General features: G+C 52.0%; 1 protein-coding gene across 1 annotated transcript in view; it reads right to left on the reverse strand.

The window, feature by feature from the left end:
* Window positions 1-3780: 3780 nt before the first annotated feature.
* LOC144612374 (ubiquitin-associated protein 2-like) overlaps window positions 3781-20305 on the reverse strand; it is a 38805-nt gene continuing 22280 nt past the window's right edge. Inside the window, exons 2-7 of the mRNA XM_078431958.1 lie at window positions 17255-17384; window positions 14516-14593; window positions 10756-10866; window positions 7933-8101; window positions 6015-6110; window positions 3781-4478 (exon numbers count right to left, since the gene is read on the reverse strand). Of these exons, the coding sequence (XP_078288084.1) occupies window positions 4432-4478; window positions 6015-6110; window positions 7933-8101; window positions 10756-10866; window positions 14516-14593; window positions 17255-17344 (591 nt within the window). The 5' untranslated portion in view covers window positions 17345-17384 and the 3' untranslated portion in view covers window positions 3781-4431. The remainder of the gene's footprint in view (window positions 4479-6014; window positions 6111-7932; window positions 8102-10755; window positions 10867-14515; window positions 14594-17254; window positions 17385-20305) is intronic.

The following is a 20305-nucleotide window of genomic DNA, read 5'->3' on the forward strand; positions in this document are numbered from 1 at the left end:
CTCTGTTGCTTCGACGTCTTAAAACGCGCGCCCCCCCCCCCCCTCCCCTCCTCCCCCCTCTCCCCCCCTTCTCCCCCCCCCCATCCCTCCTCTCCCTCTCCCCACTCCCTCCCTCTCCCCCTCCCTCCTCTCCCCCTCCCTCCTCTCCTCCTCCCTCTCTTCCCTCTCCTCCACCCTCCTCTCCCCTCCTCTCCTCTCCCCCTCCCTCCTCTCCTCCTCCCTCCTCTCCCTCTTCCCACTCCCTCCCCACCTCCCTCCTCTCCCCCTCCCTCCTCTCCCCCTCCCTCCGCTCTCCCCCTCCCTCCTCTCCCCCTCCCTCCCTCCTCTCCCCCTCCCTCCCTCCCTCCTCTCCCCCTCCCTCCCTCCTCTCCTCTCCCCCTCCCTCCTCTCCCCCTCCCTCCTCTCCTCTCCCCCTCCCTCCCTCCTCTCCTCTCCCCCTCCCTCCTCTCCTCCCCCCCTCCCTCCCCTCCTCTCCCCCTCCCCTCCTCCCCCCCTCCTCCCTCCTCTCCCCTCCTCCCTCCTCCCCCCCTCCTCCCTCCTCCCCCCTCCCCTCCTCCCCCCTCCCCTCCTCCCCCCTCCCCCCCTCCCCCCCCTCCCCCCCCCCTCCCCTCCCCCCCCTCCCCCGGCCGTTCAGGGTCTCGGCCAACTCCGTCCAATAAGCGGGAACCATCGTCGGAGAGAAAACTGCAGGTGTCGGTTTAAAATGGAAGGTAGAATCAAATTCCAGCGAATACAAGCCCAGTCGACACGTTCTTTCATCATATGTCAGTCCCGCCATCCCGGGGATTAACCTGGTGAACTCACGCTGCACGCCCTCGATAGCAAGGACGTCCTTCCTCAAATTAGGAGACCAAAACTGCACACAGTACTCCAGGTTCGGTCCCACCAGGGCCCTGTACAACTGCAGTAGGACCTCCTTGCTCCTAAACTCAAATCCTCTTCGATGTTACTCACTTTGGTCAACGTGGGTTGTTTTTAAATGTGCTGTACAAATACAATTGACTTGACTTGACTGAATAGCTCCACTTGGTACACACAAAATGACCGGTGTCGGTTTAAAATGGAAGTAGAATCAAAGTGCCGGAGTAACTCAGCGGGTCAGGCAGCATCTCTGGAGAGAAGGAATATGGTGACGTTTCGGGTCTGAAATTGTCAGTCTGAAGAAGGGTCTCGACCCGAAACGTCACCATATTCCTTCTCTCCAGAGATGCTGCCTGACCCGCTGAGTTACTCCGGCATTTTGTGTCTACCTTCCATTTTAAACCAGCACCTGCATCGTGTGTACCAAGTGGGACCATTGTGTCAAGTCAAGTCAATTTTTAGATTTAGAGATACAGCGCGGAAACAGGCCCTTCGGCCCACCGGGTCCGTGCCGCCCAGCGATCCCCGCACACTAACACTATCCTACACACACTAGGGACAATTTTTACATTTGCCCATCCAATTAACCTACAAACCTGTACGTCTTTGGAGTGTGGGAGGAAACCGAAGATCTCGGAGAAAAGCCACGCAGGTCACGGGGAGAGCGTACAAACTCCGTACAGACGGCGCCCGTAGTCGGGATCGAACCCGAGTCTCCGGCGCTGCATTCGCTGTAAGGCGGCAACGCTACCGCTGCGCCACCGTGCCGCCCAATTTTTATTTGTACAGCACATTTAAAAACAACCCACGTTGACCAAAGTGAGTAGCTTGTAGTTAACATCGAAGAAACGTAGAAAATAGGTGGAGTAAGCCATTCGACCCTTCGAGCCAGCACCGCCATTCAATATCATCATGGCTGATCATCCACTATCAGTACCCTGTTCCTGCTTTCTCCCCACATCCCTCGATTCCGTTAGCCCCAAGAGCTACATCCAACTCTCTCTTGAAAACATCCAGTGAATTGGCCTCCACTGACTTCTGTGGCAGAGAATCCCACAGATTCACAACTCTCTGGGTGAAAAGGTTTTTCCTCATCTCAGTCTTAAATGGTCTCCCCTTATTCTTAAACTGTGTGTGACCCCTGGTACTGGACCCCCCCAATTTGGGGGAGTCCAATTAGCCCGTCCAACCCCTTAAGAATTTTATGTTTCCATAAGATCCCCCTCTCATCCTTCTAAATTCCAGTGTATACAAGCCCAGTCGACACGTTCTTTCATCATATGTCAGTCCCGCCATTTCGGGGATTAACCTGGTGAACCTACGCTGCACGCCCTCAATAGCAAGGACGTCCTTCCTCAAATTTGGAGACCAAAACTGCGCACAGTACTCCAGGTGCGGTCTCACTAGGGCCCTGTACAACTGCAGTAGGACCTCCTTGCTCCTAAACTCAAATCCTCTCGCTATGAATCGGAGAGACGCAAACGCCAGACGCTTTTGCCGCCCGGGGCCACGTGTGAAAACGCGCGCCGCCAGATTCGGGGGGACGGTTTCTTCCCGGCGGCTGAACCGTCCCACCGCAACCAGGGAGCGGCCTACAGCGTTCGGTTTAGAAACATAGAAAATAGGTGCAGGTGTAGGCCATTCGGTCCTTCGAGCCTGTACGCACCGCCATTCAATATGATCATGGCTGATCATCCAGCTCAGTAACCTGTACCTGCCTTCTCTCCATACCCCCTGATCCCTTTAGCCACAAGGGCCACATCTAACTCCCTCTTAAATATAGCCAACGAACTTGCCTCAACTACCTTCTGTGGCAGAGAATTCCACAGACTCACCACTCTCTGTGTGAAGAAATGTTTTCTCATCTCGGTCCTAAAAGACTTCCCCCTTATCCTTAAGCTGTGACCCCTGGTTCTGGACTCCCCCAACATCGGGAACAATCTTCCTGCATCTAGCCTGTCCAACCCCTTAAGAATTTTATATGTTTCTATAAGATCCCCCCTCAGTCTTCTAAATTCCAGCGAGTACAAGCCGAGTCTATCCAGTCTTTCTTCATATGAAAGTCCTGCCATCCCAGGGATCAATCTGGTGAACCATCTCTGTACTCCCTCTACGGCAAGAATGCATATTCCTCAGATTAGGAGATCAAAACTAGAGACACAGCGCGGAAAAACAGGCCCTTCGGCCCCACCGGGTCCGGGCCGACCGGCGATCCCCGCACATTAACACCACCACATTAACACGCGCCAGGGACAATTCACACTTACACCGAGCTCAGTTACCTACAAACCCGCACGTCTTTGGAGTGTGGGGGGGAAACTGAAGAGCTCGGGAGAAAACCCACGCAGGTCACGGAGAGAACGTGCAAACTCCGTACTGACAGCGCCCGTGGTCGGGATGGAACCCGGGTCTCTGGCGCTGCAAGCGCTGTAAGGCGGCCACTCCACTGTGATCAATCTTTCCCTCTCAACCCCATTCTCCTGCCTTCTTCCCATAACCCTTGACATCTTTACTAGTCAAGAACTCCAAAGACGTGCAGGTTTGTAGGTTAATTGGCTCAGTGTAAATGTAAAAATTGTCCCTAGCGTGTGTGTGTGTGTGTGGGATAGTGTTAATGTGCGGGGATCGCTGGTCGGCGCGGACCGGTGGGCCGAAGGGCCTGTTTCCGTGCTGTATCGCGAAAACTCGTCGGGACTTCCGCGGCCGATCGGCCGAGTCCGGCGCACCGGAATATGGGCTCGGCTGGAACCGGCGGAACCGTTCCCGTAGCCGGCTTTAGACAATAGACAATGGGTGCAGGAGGAGGCCATTCAGCCCTTCGAGCCTGCACCACCATTCAATGTGATCATGGCTGATCATTCACAATCAGTACCCCGTTCCTGCCCTCTCCCCATACCCCCTGACTCCGCTATCCTTAAGAGCTCTATCTAGCTCTCTCTTGAATGCATTCAGAGAATTGGCCTCCACTGCCTTCTGAGGCAGAGAATTCAACAAATTCACAACTCTCTGACTGAAAATGTTTTTCCTCATCTCAGTTCTAAATGGCCGACCCCTTATTCTTAAACTGTGTGTGGCCCCTGGTTCGGGACTCCCCCAACTTTGTTTCCTGTCTCTAACGTGTCCAACCTCTTAATAATCTTATACGTTTCGATAAGATCTACTCTCATCCTTCTAAATTCCAGTGTATACAAGCCTAGTCGCTCCAGTCTTTCAACATACGAGTCCCGCCAATTCCGGGAATTAACCTGGTGAACCTACGCTGCACGCCCTCAATAGCAAGAATATCCTTCCTCAAATTTGGAGTCCAAAACTGCACACAGTACTCCAGGTGCGGTCTCACTAGGGCCCGGTACAACTGCAGAAGGACCTCTTTGCTCCGATACTCAACTCCTCTTGTTATGAAGGCCAACATTCCATTGGCTTTCTTCACTGCCTGCTGTACCTGCATGCTTCCTTTCAGTGACTGATGCACTAGGACACCCAGATCTCGTTGTACGTCCCCTGTTCCTAACTTCAACTTCAGGTTGATTTATCGACACACAATCGACGTCTGAATCTGCGGAAAACTACTTACCCCATTCCCTGCGCTGAAAACCTTCCTCCTCTTCGACCCAAACCTAAACAGACAAGAGAATTGTGTAGGAAGGAACTGCAGACGTTGGTTTAAACCGAAGATAGACGCGAAAAACTGGAGTAAATAAAATTAAGTTTAGACAATAGACAATAGGTGCAGGAGGAGGCCATTCGGCCCTTCGAGCCAGCACCACCATTCAATGTGATCATGGCTGACCATCCACAATCAGTACCCCGTTCCTGCCTTCTCCCCATACCCCCTGACTCCGCTATCCTTAAGAGCTCTATCTAGCTCTCTCTTGAATGCATTCAGAGAATTGGCCTCCACTGCCTTCTGAGGCGGAGAATTCCACACATTCACAACTCTCTGACTGAAAAAGTTTTTCCTCGTCTCCGTTCTAAATAGCCGACCCCTTATTCTTAAACTGTGTGGCCCCTTGTTCTGGACTCCCCCAACATAGGGAACATGTTTCCTGCCTCTAACGTGTCCAACCCCTTAATAATCTTATACGTTTCGATAAGATCTCCTCTCATCCTTCTAAATTCCAGTGTATACAAGCCTAGTCGCTCCAGTCTTTCAACATATGACAGTCCTGCCATTCCGGGAATTAACCTAGTAAACCTACGCTGCACGCCCTCAATAGCAAGAATATCCTTCCTCAAATTTGGAGACCAAAACTGCACACAGTACTCCTCTCATCCTTCTAAATTTCTGCTGCCTCAAATTTAGTTTCGAGATACAGGCCCTTCGGCCTACTGAGTCCGTGCCCACACTCATAGGCTGGTGTGCAAGGCCCCATTGGACGCCAAACATCCTTTTGCACCAGGATTTCTCGCCCAGGATTCACAGCAACTGGGACCTCAACGCCTGTCATCTCGTCACCCTTTCTCCCGTCATGCAGCGACCCTCTGGGGCTCCGGTTTCGACACACTAGGAGCATGGAGAACCGGCTGGGAACAGACATCGCCACTTCCTCAGCTCACTGCCGCACCGAACACCACAGCCCCACCCGGCTCGGAAATGCCCCACAAAGAGTGGGTCGTCCTGAACCGGCTCCGCACAGGGATCGGCTGATTCAACAATGCGGGCCCGGGCAGTGCGGGCCCGGACATTACAGGCCCGGACAGTACAGGCCCAGACAGTACAGGCCCAGACAGTACAGGCCCAGACAGTACAGGCCCGGGGGCCACTGTAGACCCGGACACTGAAGGCCCGGGGGGCGCTGTCTGCCAGGACAGTGTGGGCTAACGGAGCGTGTTCGGGGACACACACACACAGAGACACACACACTCACACACACTGACACACACGCACAGACACACACGCGCACACAGACAGAGACACGCAGACACAGGCCCACACACACACACACACGCAGAGACACAATCAGACGTAGGCCCACCCACACATGGAGACAGACAGAGGCGCGCGCGGGCAGACAGGAGCACGGGCAGACAGAGACAGGCCAACTCACTCAAAGGCAGGCGGACAGACAGACAGGGACACACGTGGACACGGACGGACGGACGGGGGGGAGGGGAGGTTTGGTGGCAGTGCACGGTTCTGAAGCGCGTCTCACCTCTGCCTCTTCCCCGTCCACGTCTGCCTCTCTCTGAGGTCCTGCCAAAGGTGCCGCTGGTCTTTACTCCGTCCAGCCCGTTCTCCTGGCCCCGAACTGCACACCAGGGGGGGGGGGGAGAGGAGGGAGGTGGAGAGGAGGGAGGTGGAGAGGAGGGAGGTGGAGAGGAGGGAGGGGGAGAGGAGGGAGGGGGGGAGAGGAGGGAGAGGAGGGAGAGGAGGTAGGGGGAGGGGGAGAGGGAAAGGAGGGGGAGAGGGAAAGGAGGGGGAGAGGGAAAGGAGGGGGAGAGGATTGGAGGGAGGGGGAGAGGAGTGGAGGGGGATAGGAGTGGAGGGAGGGGGATAGGAGTGGAGGGAGGGGGAGAGGAGGGAGGGGGAGAGGAGGGAGGGGGAGAGGAGGGAGGGGAGGGGGAGAGGAGGGGGGAAAGGGGGAGAGGGAAGAGAAACACATTCCAGGAGTTACACCCGTTTGCTCAGTTTTCATTTACATTAGTGCCACAGCGCGGAAACAGGCCCTTCGGCCCACCGACCCCATGCCGCCCAGCGATCCCCGCACACTAACACTATCCTACACCCACCAGGAACAATTTTCACATTTGCCCAGCCAATTAACCTACAAACCCACACGTCTTTGGAGTGTGGGAGGAAACCGAAGATCTCGGAGAAAACCCACGCAGGTCACAGGGAGAACGTACAAACTCCGTACAGACGGCGCCCGTGGTCGGGATCGAACCCGGGTCTCCGGCGCTGTGAGGCAGCAGCTCTACCCGCTGCGCCACCGCGTCGCCCGGTTTATAAAACCCCTAACAAAATGGCACCCACTAATCTCTGAGCGACTCCCTCCCACTGGCACCACGCCCGTCTCCCACAACAGAAATGTCATATGGTCATAAGCGATAGGAGCAGAATTAGGCCCTTCGATACTTCGGATCGGATCCGCTTTCAAATACAAGCCCAGCCGCTCCAGTCTTTCAACACGACGGGCCGAATGGCCTAATCCTAATCCGACAACTTGTGACAGGTTTTGGTTTTTAGCAGGAGGATGGTCCCGGGCCGGCCTCTGGCACGGCGGCAGCGACCGCATAGAAACATAGACAATAGGTGCAGGAGGCGGCCATTCGGCCCTTCGAGCCTGTACGCACCGCCATTCAATATGATCATGGCTGATCATCCAGCTCAGTATCCTGTACCTGCCTTCTCTCCATACCCCCTGACCCCTTTAGCCACAAGGGCCACATCTAACTCCCTCTTAAATATAGCCAATGAACTGGCCTCAACTACCTTCTGTGGCAGAGAATTCCACAGATTCACCACTCTCTGTGTGAAAAAAAACTTTCTCATCTCGGTCCTAAAAGACTTCCCCCTTATCCTTAAACTGTGACCCCTTGTTCTGGACTTCCCCAACATCGGGAACAATCTTCCTGCATCCAGCCTGTCCAAACCCCTTAAGAATTTTGTACGTTTCTATAAGATTCCCCCCTCAATCTTCTAAATTCCAGCGAGTACAAGCCGAGTCTATTCAGTCTTTCTTCATATGAAAGTCCTGCCATCCCAGGGATCAATCTGGTGAACCTTCTCTGTACTCCCTCTATGGCAAGAATGTCTTTCCTCAGATTAGGAGACCAAAACTGTACACAATACTCCAGGTGTGGTCTCACCAATGCCCTGTACAACTGCAGCAGAACCTCCCTGCTCCTATACTCAAATCCCCTCGCTATGAATGCCAACATACCATTGGCTTTCTTCACTGCCTGCTGCACCTGCATGCCTACTTTCAATGACTGGTGCACCATGACACCCAGGTCTCGTTGCATCTCCCCTTCTCCTAATGGGCCACCATTCAGGTAACAGTCTGCTTTCTTGTTCTGGCCACCAAAGTGGAAAACCTCACATTTATCCACCGCAAGGGCAGCACTTACACTCCCTGCCCCGGCTCGTGCCCCGCGCCCTCCTGCTGCCCCCCAGGCGCCGACGGCTGAACTCGCGCTCGCGGTCACGGATCTCTTTGCTCTCCTCGCCGCCGTCCGCCTGCCCGGCCTCCTTCTGTCCCGCCAAGCTCTTCTTCTTCCCCACCATCTCCCAGGAATCCTGCGTTCGGGAGAGAGGGGAGAGAGGGGAGAGAGAGAGAGAGACAGAGAGAGAGAGAGTGTGAGAGAAAATAGACAGATGCTGAGCGACAATAGACAACAGGTGCAGGAGGAGGCCATTTGAGGAAGGACATTCTTGCTATTGAGGGCGTGCAGCGTAGGTTCACCAGGTTCGTTCCCGGAACTGAGCTGGATGATCAGCCATGATCATATTGCATGGCGGTGCAGGCTCGAAGGGCCGAATGGCCTACTCCTGCACCGATTTTCTATGTTTCTATGTTTCTATGAATGGCGGGACTGCCATATGTTGAAAGACTGGAGCGACTAGGCTTGTATACACTGGAATTTAGAAGGATGAGAGGGAATCTTATCGAAACGCATAAGATTATTAAGGGATTGGGCACGTTAGAGGCAGGAAACATGTTCCCGATGTTGGGGGAGTCCAGAACCAGGGGCCATTTAGAACAGAGATGAGGAAAAACTTTTTCAGTTGTGAATCTGTGGAATTCTCTGCCTCAGAAGGCAGTGGAGGCCAATTCTCTGAGTGCATTCAAGAGAGAGCTAGATAGAGCTCTTAAGGATAGCGGAGTCAGGGGGTATGGGGAGAGGGCAGGAACGGGGTACTGATTGAGAATGATCAACCATGATCACATTGAATGGCGGTGCTGGCTCGAAGGGCCGAATGGTCTCCTCCTGCACCTATTGTCTATTTCGCACTTCGAGCCAGCACCGCCATTCATCGCGATCACGGCTGATCATCCACAATCAGTAACCCGTGCCTGCCTTCTCCCCATATCCCTTGATTCCGCTAGCCCCATGAGCTCTATCTAACTCTCTTTTAAATTCATCCAGTGAATTGGCCTCCACTGCCCTCTGTGGCAGAGAATTCCACAGATTCACAACTCTCTGGGTGAAAAAGTTTTTTCTCACCCCAGTTTTAAATGGCCTCCCCTTTATTCTTAGACTGTGTGGCCCCTGGTTCTGGACTCCCCCAACATTGGGAACATTTTTCCTGCATCTAGCTTGTCCAGTCTTTTTATAATTTTATACGTCTCTATAAGATCCTCTCTCGTGATCAAAACAAGGGCACGGTGGCGCAGCGGTAGAGTTGCTGCCTCACAGCGAATGCAGCGCCTGAGACCCGGGTTCGATCCCGACTTGGGACGCTGTCTGTACGGAGTTTGCACGTTTGGACAGGTACATGGATAGGAAAGGGTTGGAGTGACCTGGCCCAAACGTGGGCTGGTGGGACTCGTGGAAATGGGGCATGCTGGCCGATGTCGGCAAGTTGGGCCGAAGAGACCATGTGGCCCCTCGACCCAACTTGCCCATCTCCCACCTGCCTGCATTTGGTCCATATCCCTCTAAACCCGTCCGATCCACGTACCTGTCCAAATGATTATGAATTTAAAAGCGAGTTAGATGGAACTTTAGGGGCTAGCGGAATCGAGGGATATGGGGAGAAGGCAGGCACGGGTTACTGATTGTGGATGATCAGCCACGATCACAATGAATGGCGGTGCTGGCTCAAAGGGCCGAATGGCCTCCTCCTGCATCTATTTTCTATGTTTCTATGTTTCTATTACTGGAAGGAGGTGGAGGCTTTGCCAAAGGTGGAGAGGAGATTTAACAGGAATGATAGAAAAGGCACAAAGTGCCGGGATAACATTGACCTCAACGAATCAGGCAGCATTTCTGGAAAACGTGGACAGGGACATTTCTTCAGACTGATTGTAGGAGGGGGGTAAAGAACTGGGAGAGAGGGGAGGCGGGATGAAGCGTAGAAGGTAACAAGTGGATAAAATAGCCAGGGGGTTTCTCGAAACTAGTCACAGCAGTCACGCGAGCAATGTATAATGCCCATACACACAGACACGCATGCACACACATACAGACGCACACGCAAACACAAAACACGCGCACACAAAAAGCACTTACGCGCATACACAAAAAAGCACGTACGCACACACATAAAAGCACACACGCGCGCACGCGCAAACACAAGCACGCACGCGCACACAAGCACGCGCAAGCACGCCCGCGCGCACACAAAAAAACGTGCGCGCACACACAAAAGAGAACGTACTCACACACTAAACAGCATGCACACATATAAGCACGTACGCACACGCACAAACCTACACGTGCACAAAGCACGCACGCGATCAGACAAACGCACGTACGCACCCACACAAAACAGCACGTGCACAAAGCACGCACGCGATCAGACAAACGCACGTACGCACCCACACAAAACAGCACGTACGCGCGCACACACACACACACACAAACCTACACGTGCACAAAGCACGCACGCGATCACCCAAACACGCGCATGCACACAAGCACGTACGCGCACATACGCGCACACACACAAAAAGCACACACACACATAAGCACATACGCACACACACAAAGCACGCACTCACACATAAAAGCACTTACGCACACACGGAAAACTTACACATGCACAAAGCACGCACGCGATCACAAACACGCGCACAAGCACGTACACACACACACACAAAAAGCACGTGCACACAAAAAATGCACGCACGCACACGTAAAATACACTGCGATCACACAAACACGCACACGCACACACGCACACATACCCCCCCCCCCCCCCTCCCCCGCGCTACGCAGCGGCAGTACCGTGTCCGGATTCCCTTCCAGGAGCACGTTGATGGCCCGGTTGACGTCTCCATTGCAGTCGTGCAGAGCGATCATGCACTCATCCTGGTTTTTGCTCGTGATGTCGATCAGCTGCGGAGCACAAGAGGGGGAGCCGGGTCAGGCCACGTCTAACGATGGAGAATTCAACGATCGGCCCTTCTCCCTCGGGTTACCGAGGGTGACGCAAAAAAGCCGGAGTGACTCAGTGGGACGGGCAGCGTCTCCGGAGAGAAGGAACGGGGCGACGCTTCGGGTCGAGACTCTTCTTCGGACCACCACCCATTCCTTCTCAATTCCTTCCAATACTCCAGGTGCGGTCTCACCAAGGCCCTGTACAACTGCAGCAGAACTTCCCTGCTCCTAAACTCAAATCCCCTTGTTATGAAGGCCACCATACCATTGGCTTTCTTCACTGCCTGCTGCACCTGCACCTGCACGCTTGCTTTCAACATGACCTGGGTGTCGTTGTACACCGGTCATTGAAAGCAAGCGTGCAGGTGCAGCAGGCAGTGAAGAAAGCCAATGGTATGTTAGCATTCATAGCAAGAGGATTTGAGTTTAGGAGCAGGGAGGTTCTACTGCAGTTGTACAGGGCCTTGGTGAGACCGCACCTGGAGTATTGTGTACAGTTTTGGTCTCCTAATCTGAAGAAAGACATTCTAGCCACAGTTTAAGGGTCACAGCTTAAGGATAAGGGGGAAGTCTTTTAGGACCGAGATGAGAAAACATTTCTTCACACAGAGAGTGGTGAATCTGTGGAATTCTCTGCCACAGAAGGCAGTTGAGGCCAGTTCATTGGCTATATTTAAGAGGGAGTTAGATGTGGCCCTTGTGGCTAAAGGGATCAGGGGGTATGGAGAGAAGGCAGGTACGGGATACTGAGTTGGATGATCAGCCATGATCATATTGAATGGCGGTGCGTACAGGCTCGAAGGGCCGAATGGCCTCCTCCTGCACCTATTGTCTATGTTTCTATGTCTACGTTTCTCTCCAGAGACGCTGCCTGCCCCGCTGAGTAACTCCAGCTTCTTGTGTCTACCTTTGTGTCTGCAGTCCCTTCCTAAACATTGTTACTGAGGGATATAGGCTGAACATTGAATTGATAAGTTCATAACTCAGAGGTGCAGAATGAGGCCATTCGGCCCATCTAGTCCACTCCGCCATTCAATCACGGCTGATCTATCTCTCCCTCCCTAACCCCATTCTCCTGCCTTCTCCCCATAACCCCTGACACCCGCACTAATCAAGAATCTATCTATCTCTGCCTTAAATACACCCAATAACTTGTGGCCTCCACAGCCGTCTGTGGCAAAGAATCCCACAGATTCACCGCCCTCTGGCTAAAGAAATGCCTCCTCACCTCCTTCCTAAAGGAACGTCCTTTAATTCTGAGGCTGTGCCCTCTGGTTCTAGACTCTCCCACTAGTGGAAACATCCTCTCCACATCCACTCTATCCAGGCCGCTCACTGTTCTGTACGTTTCAATGAGGTTCCCCCCTCATCCTTCAAAACTCCAGCGAGTACAGGCCCAGTGCCCACAAACACTCATCGTATGTTAACCCGCTCATTCCTGGGATCGTTCTTGTAAACCTCCTCTGCAATCAAGGGATATGGGGAGAAGGCAGGCACGGGTTACTGATTGTGGATGATCAGCCCCGTGATCACGATGAATGGCGGCGCTGGCTGGAAGGGCCGAATGGCCTCCACAGACTGCACAACCAGCACTGCCCCCAGCAGACCGATAAATAAAGATAATCACCTTTATTTTATTTTTTTTAATGAACGCTTATTTACTTTTGCTATCCACTTTGCTGGTGTAACCCTGCAAATGTCCCCGTTGCGGGACAAATAAGTCAAGTCAAATCAAGTGCACGGTGGCGCAGCGGTAGAGTTGCTACCTTACAGCGAATGCAGCGCCGGAGACTCGGGTTCGATCCCGACTACGGGCGCCGTCTGTACGGAGCTTGTACGCTCTCCCCGTGACCTGCGTGGGTTTTCTCCGAGATCTTCGCTTTCCTCCCACACTCCAAAGACGTGCAGGTTTGTAGGTTAATTGACTGAGTAAATGTAAAAATTGTCCCTAGTGGGTGTAGGATAGTGTGAATGTGCGGGGATCGCTGGGCGGCGCGGACTCAATAGAAATAGGTGCAGGAGGAGGCCATTCGGCCCTTCGAGCCAGTACCACCATTCAATGTGATCGTGGCTGATCATTCTCAATCAGTACCCCGTTCCTGCCTTCTCCCCATACCCCCTGACTCCGCTATCCTTAAGAGCTCTATCCAGCTCTCTCTTGAATGCATTCAGAGAATTGGCCTCCACTGCCTTCTGAGGCAGAGAATTCCATAGATTCACAACTCTCTGACTGAAAAAGTTTTTCCTCATCTCAGTTGTAAATGGCCTACCCCTTATTCTTAAACTGTGTGGCTCCTGGTTCTGGACTCCCCCAACATTGGGAACATGTTTCCTGCCTCTAACGTGTCCAACCCCTTAATAATCTTATATAGCAGAACCAGGGACTGCAGAAGCTGTTTTACACAATAGGGCACAAAGTGCTGGAGTAACTCAGCGGGTCAGGCAGCATCTCTGGAGATAAGATCTCCTCTCATGCTTCTAAATTCCAGCGTATCCAAGCCCAGTTGCTCCAGTCTTTCAACATACGACAGTCCCGCCATCCCGGGAATACAAGCCCAGCCGCTGCAGTCTTTCAACACGACGGGCCGAATGGCCTAATTCTAATCCGACAACTTGTGACAGGTTTTTAGCAGGAGGATGGTCCCGGGCCGGCCTCTGGCACTGCAGCAGCGCCCGCATAGAAACATAGACAATAGGTGCAGGAGGAGGCCATTCGGCCCTTCGAGCCTGTACGCACCGCCATTCAATATGATCATGGCTGATCATCCAACTCAGTATCCCGTACCTGCCTTCTCTCCATACCCCCTGATCCCTTTAGCCACAAGGGCCACATCTAACTCCCTCTTAAATATAGCCAATGAACTGGCCTCAACTACCTTCTGTGGCAGAGAATTCCACAGATTTCCTCCCACACTCCAAAGACGTGCAGGTATGTAGGTTAATTGACTGGGTAAATGTAAAAATTGTCCCTAGTGTGTGTGTGTGTGTGGGATAGTGTTAGTGTGCGGGGATCGCTGGGCGGCGTGGACTCGGTGGGCCGAAGGGCCTGTTTCCGCGCTGTATCTCTAAATCTAAATCTAAATCTAAGTCAATTTATTTGTACAGCACATTTAAAAACAACCCGCGTTGACCAAAGTGCTGTACATCAGTTCGGGTACTAAGAAACGAACATACAATGGCACACAAACATAACAGCACATACATAAACAGTTCACAGCGCCCCCTCAGAGGGCCTCAAACACATAAAGGCATAAAACGAATAAAGGATTATTAATTAATATTCTACGTTTCTATGACCCTCTCCAGTCCCAGCACATCCTTCCTCAGATACGGGGCCGAAGACAGTCCGAATGCGGTCGTCTGACCAGCGCCTGATAAAGACTCTCAGTGTTTCTTCCCTGGTCCTTTCGACAAAGCTTTTTCTGTTTTTGCGCGAGATTGAACGGGCAAGACCCCCGAACGAAATAAGAGGGGTCTTGGGGCCGCCATGTTGGCAGCGGCTACCTCTGCCCACATTCCAGAGAGAGAGAGAGAGAGAGAGAGAGAGAGAGAGAGGCCCCACCCCAAGTGCCCCCCCCCCCCCGGGGAGAAGACACCAAACACCGACCTGCTTCACCTTCTCTTCAAAATCAGCGTCATTGTGGTCGGAAATCATCTGCGCGATTCGTATCTGCTCTGCCGTGGCCTTGAGAGGAGGGGAGAAAAGAGAGACAGTGACACACGGGGGCCATCTTGGAACACAGAGCCAAGTGAGTGGCCCTAGTGAGACAATACAATACAATACAATATATCTTTATTGTCATTGTACAGGGGTACAACGAGATTGGGAATGCGCCTCCCATACGATGCAGGCCGCACCTGGAGTACTGTGTGCAGTTTTGGTCTCCAGATTTGAGGAAGGATATTCTTGCCATTGAGGGCGTGCAGCGTAGGTTCACCAGGTTAATTCCCGGAATGGCGGGACTGTCGTATGTTGAAAGACTGGAGCGACTAGGCTTGTATACACTGGAATTTAGAAGGATGAGAGGGGATCTTATCGAAACGTGTAAGATTATTAAGGGGTTGGACACTTTAGAGGCAGGAAACATGTTCCCAATGTTGGGGGAGTCCAGAACAAGGGTCCACAGTTTAAGAATAAGGGGTCGGGCATTTAGAACGGAGATGAGGAAAAACATTTTTCAGTCAGAGTTATGAATCTGTGGGATTCTCTGCCTCTTCTTCAGTCTGAAGAAGGGTCTCGACCCGAAACGTCACCCATTCCTTCTCTCCTGAGATGCTGCCTGACCCGCTGAGTTACTCCAGCATTTTGTGAAATAAGAGCTCTATCTAGCTCTCTCTTGAAAGCATCCAGAGAATTGGCCTCCACTGCCTTCTGAGGCAGAGAATTCCACAGATTCACAACTCTCCGACTGAAAAAATGTTTCCTCATCTCCGTTCTAAATGGCCGACCCCTTATTCTTAAACTGTGTGGGCCCTGGTTCTGGACTCCCCCAACATCCTGAACATGTTTCCTGCCTCTAACGTGTCCAATCCCTTAATAATCTTATACGTTTCAATAAGATCCCCTCTCATCCTTCTAAACTCCAGCGTATACAAGCCCAGTCGCTCCAGTCTTTCAACGTACGACAGTCCCGCCATTCCGGGAATTGTCTTGAAGGAACGTCTGTTGATTCTGAGGCCATGATCTCTGGTCCTAGACTAGTGGGCGGCACGGTGGCGCAGCAGTAGAGTTGCTGCCTTATAGTGAATGCAGCGCCAGAGACCCGGGTTCAATCCCCACTACAGGTGCTGTCTGTATGGAGTTTGCATGTTCTCCCCGTGACCTGCGTGGGTTTTCTCCGAGATCACCGGTTTCCTCCCACACTCCAAAGACGTGCAGGTTTGCAAGTTAATTGACTGGGTATAAAGGTAAATAGTCCCGAGTATGTGTAGGATAGTGTTTGTGTGCGGGGATCGCTGGTCGGCGCGGACCCGGTGGGCCGAAGGGCCTGTTTCCGCGCTGTAACCCTAAACTAAACTAAAACTAAACTAGTGGAAACATCCTCTCCACATCCACTCTATCCAGGCCGCTCACTGTTCTGTACGTTTCAATGAGCTCCCCCCTCATCCTTCTAAACTCCAGCGAGTACAGGCCCAGTGCCCACAAACTTAACCATTATAGGTTACTTGTGTGGGAAGGAACTGAGGATGCTGGTTTAAACCTTCTGCAGTTGTACAGGGCCCTAGTGAGACCGCACCTGGAGTACTGTGTGCAGTTATACAGGGCCCTAGTGAGACCGCACCGGGAGTACTGTGTGCAGTTGTACCGGGCCCTAGTGAGACCGTACCTGGAGTACTGTGTGCAGTTGTACAGGGCCCTAGTGAGACCGCACCTGGAGTACTTTGTGCAGTTTTGGTCTCCAAATTTGAGGAAGGACATTCTTGCTATTGAGGGCGTGCAGCGTAGGTTCACCAGGTTAATTCCCGGAATTGCGGGACTGTCATATGTTGAAAGACTGGAGCGACTAGTCTTGTATACACTGGAATTTAGAAGGATGAGAGAAGATCGTATCGAAACGTATAAGATTATTAAGGGGTTGGACACGTTAGAGGCAGGAAACATGTTCCCAATGTTGGGGGAGTCCAGAACCAGGGGCCACACAGTTTAAGAATAAGAGGTCGGCCATTTAGAACTGAGATGAGGAAAAACTTTTTCAGTCAGAGAGTTGTGAATCTGTAGAATTCTCTGCCTCAGAAGGCAGTGGAGGCCAATTCTCTGAATGCATTCAAGAGAGAGCTGGATAGAGCTCTTAAGGATAGCGGAGTCAGGGGGTAAGGGGAGAAGGCAGGAACGGGGTATATCATATCATATCATATCATATCATATATATACAGCCGGAAACAGGCCTTTTCGGCCCACCAAGTCCGTGCCGCCCAGCGATCCCCGTACATTAACACTATCCTACACCCAATAGGGACAATTTTTACATTTATCCAGCCAATTAACCTACATATTGAGAATGATTGAGAACGATCAGCCATGATCACATTGAATGGCGGTGCTGGCTCGAAGGGCCGAGCGGCCTCCTCCTGCATCTATTGTCTATTGTCTAAACCGTAGAGTACCTCAGCGGGTCGAGCGGCATCTCTGGAGAGAAGGAACGGGCGACGTTTCGGGTCGAGACCCTTCTTCAGGCTCCCCCTTGAAAACATCCAGTGAAGAAGGGTCTGGAGGCGAAACTTCACCCACGCCACCTCTCCAGAGATGCTGCGTGTTACCCGCCCAGAGTTCCTCCCGCGCAGGTGGCGATGATGGGTGGCGCCGCGCTTGGAGGGGCCAGTTTGGCGCGCGATCGCTGGAGGTTACCTGTGGCCGCTGTTTCTGCTGTGCCTGATTCTGTGTCTGTGTCTGATCCCAGTTGCCACGGGCACGAGGGGTGCCCACCGATGTCATCATTTACAGTATATACAAATAACAGTATTTACAAGGTACAAACCTGGAAAGGAGAAGAGAGAGAGAGAGAGAGAGAGAGAGGGGGAAAAAATAAATAAGGCAGGCGAGGAGAAGCATTTCGGACAACGTTTTCCAACAAGGGGTCAAAACGGAAGAGATAAAGGCACAAAAAGCTGGAGAAACAGGCCCTTCGGCCCACCGGGTCCGTGCCGACCAGCGATCTCTCCGGGTCATTCATAGACAATAGCCAACAGGTGCAGGAGGAGGCCATTCGGCCCTTCGAGCCAGCACCACCATTCACTGTAATCATGGCTGATGATTAGACAATAGACAACAGGTGCAGGAGGAGGCCATTCGGCCCTTCGAGCCAGCACCACCATTCACTGTAATCATGGCTGATGATTAGACAATAGATAATAATAATAATAATAATAATAAACATTTATTTTTTATAGCGCTTTTCCAAATGCTCAAAGACGCTTTACAAAAACAGTCAAGACATAAAAACAAACAGACAAACTATCCCGACGGAGAAACGGCGAACAAATAGCGCGCCGCCATTCAATGTGATCACGGCTGATCATCCACAATCAGTACTCCGTTCCTGCCTTCTCCCCATAACCCCCTGACTCCGCTATCCTTAAGAGCTCTATCTAGCTCTCTCTTGAATGCATTCAGAGAATCGGCCTCCACTGCCTTCTGAGGCAGAGAATTCCACAGATTCACAACTCTCTGACTGAAAAAGTTTTTCCTCATCTCCGTTCTAAATGGCCGACCCCTTATTCTTAAACTGTGTGTGGCCCCTGGTTCTGGACTCCCCCAACATCGGGGACATGTTTCCTGCCTCTAACGTGTCCAACCCCTTAATAATCTTATACGTTTCGATAAGATCCCCTCTCATCCTTCTAAATTCCAGTGTATACAAGCCTAGTCGCACCAGTCTTTCAACATATGACAGTCCCGACATTCCGGGAATTCTCTGAATGCATTCAAGAGAGAGCTAGATAGAGCTCTTAATGATAGCGGAGTCAGGGGGTATGGGGAGAAGGCAGGAACGGGGTACTGATTGTGAATGATCAGCCATGATCACATTGAATGGCGGTGCTGGCTCGAAGGGCTGAATGGCCTCCTCCTGCACCTGTTGTCTACTGTCTATTCACACCATCCTATACCCACTAGCAAAGATACTAGAGGAGCAAGATGGACCACTCTGTCAAAATCACCTACACTGAAGTTTAAGAAAATAACTGCAGATGCTGGTACAAATCGAAGGTATTTATTTCACAAAATGCTGGAGTAACTCAGCGGGTCAGGCAGCATCTCAGGAGAAGGAATGGGCGACCTTTCGGGTCGAGACCCTTCTTCAGACTGATGTCGGGGGGGCGGGACAAAGGATATAGATGGAGACAGGAAGATAGAGGGAGAACTGGGAAGGGGGTGGGGAAGAGAGGGACAGAGGAACTATCTAAAGTTGGAGAAGTCAATGTTCATACCGCTGGGCTGCAAGCTGCCCAGGCGAAATATGAGGTGCTGTTCCTCCAATTACTGAAGTGTACTACGCAAAAGGAGCGTAACGTCCGCCATTTTAGTAGGCAAAACCCGCCATTTTAGTAGGCAAACCCCGCCATTTTAGTAGGCAAAATCCGCCATTTTAGTAGGCAAAACCCGCTGTTCGCTCTGCCTCTCGCAGTGTAATCAATGTTTTGGGGGAACAGTTTGTGTGATACCATTAAAATGCAGAATATATCTCATCTATCAACTCACAGATCTTTGTTATTTTTCTTTTAAAATGTTTCTGCAAGTTTCCGCCTACTAAAATGGCCGCCGTGACGTGCTACGGTTTTTATGGTCGAGTGGTCTATCTTGCTCTGCTCTATTATCTTTGCTCACCAGGGACAATTTTGACATTTTCACCAAGTCAATTAACCTACAAACCCGCACGTCTTTGGAGCGTGGGAGGAAACCGAAGATCTCGGAGAAAAACCCACGCACAGACCTCCCGACATTTGATTTTACAAATTCATAATATTGATGTCCAAAATTCATAATTCTACATCAAAATTCACAATGCAACATTTCAGCAACAGGAAATAATGGCAAGCAAAATGCGCATACACTCATGTGCGAAAAACGACTAACTATGTACTAAAACTCTCGTTTGTTTGTTCCTAAACTACAGCCAAAACAGTACACATTTTAGGCCCACCTTTTAGGCCCACGCGACAATTTTAGGCCCACCTTACTCACCGTCGTCCCTTTGGTGCTAACGGAAGGAGTTTCCATGAAATCGGTGTTATGTTTTTAAAGTTATTCACATTTTAAAGTTTAAAATCTATCTCCTAGGGAGGGAGGGGGGAGGGAAGGAGGGGGGGGGGGAGAGAGGAGGGGAGGAGAGGAGAGGAGAGGAGGAGAGGAGGAGAAGAGAGGGGAGGAGAGAGGAGGGGAGGAGAGGAGGGGAGGAGCAGAGAGGAGGGTTGAGGGGAAGGAGTGGTGGGGGAGGGGAGGAGAGGGGAGGGGAGGAGAGAGGAGGGGAGGAGAGAGGAGGGGAGGAGGGAGGAGGGGAGGAGCAGAGAGGGGGGTTGAGGGGAAGGAGTGGTGGGGGAGGGAAGGAGAGAGGAGGGGAGGAGCAGAGAGGGGGGTTGAGGGGAAGGAGTGGTGGGGAGGGGAGGAGAGAGGAGGGGAGGAGAGAGGAGGGGAGGAGAGGAGAGAGGAGGAGAGGAGAGAGGAGGAGAGGAGAGAGGAGGAGAGGGGATGGAGGGGAGTGGATGGAGGGGAGGGGAGGAGAAGGTGCTGCACCAATGCAGGAGAGGTGTGAGCCCAACGGGTCCATTTGGTCTAGTTATTTCCAACAGTCTGTAGTATTTGGACTACATGTACAATGTCAGGCCTATCAAGAGTATATTCCACTATTTATAGAACGGCTATTGAACAGAAATACTTATTGCGACTCTAAGAAAAAATTGT

This window comes from Rhinoraja longicauda, chromosome 44, assembly GCF_053455715.1.
Source record: "Rhinoraja longicauda isolate Sanriku21f chromosome 44, sRhiLon1.1, whole genome shotgun sequence".
NCBI classification, from domain to species: domain Eukaryota; kingdom Metazoa; phylum Chordata; class Chondrichthyes; order Rajiformes; family Arhynchobatidae; genus Rhinoraja; species Rhinoraja longicauda.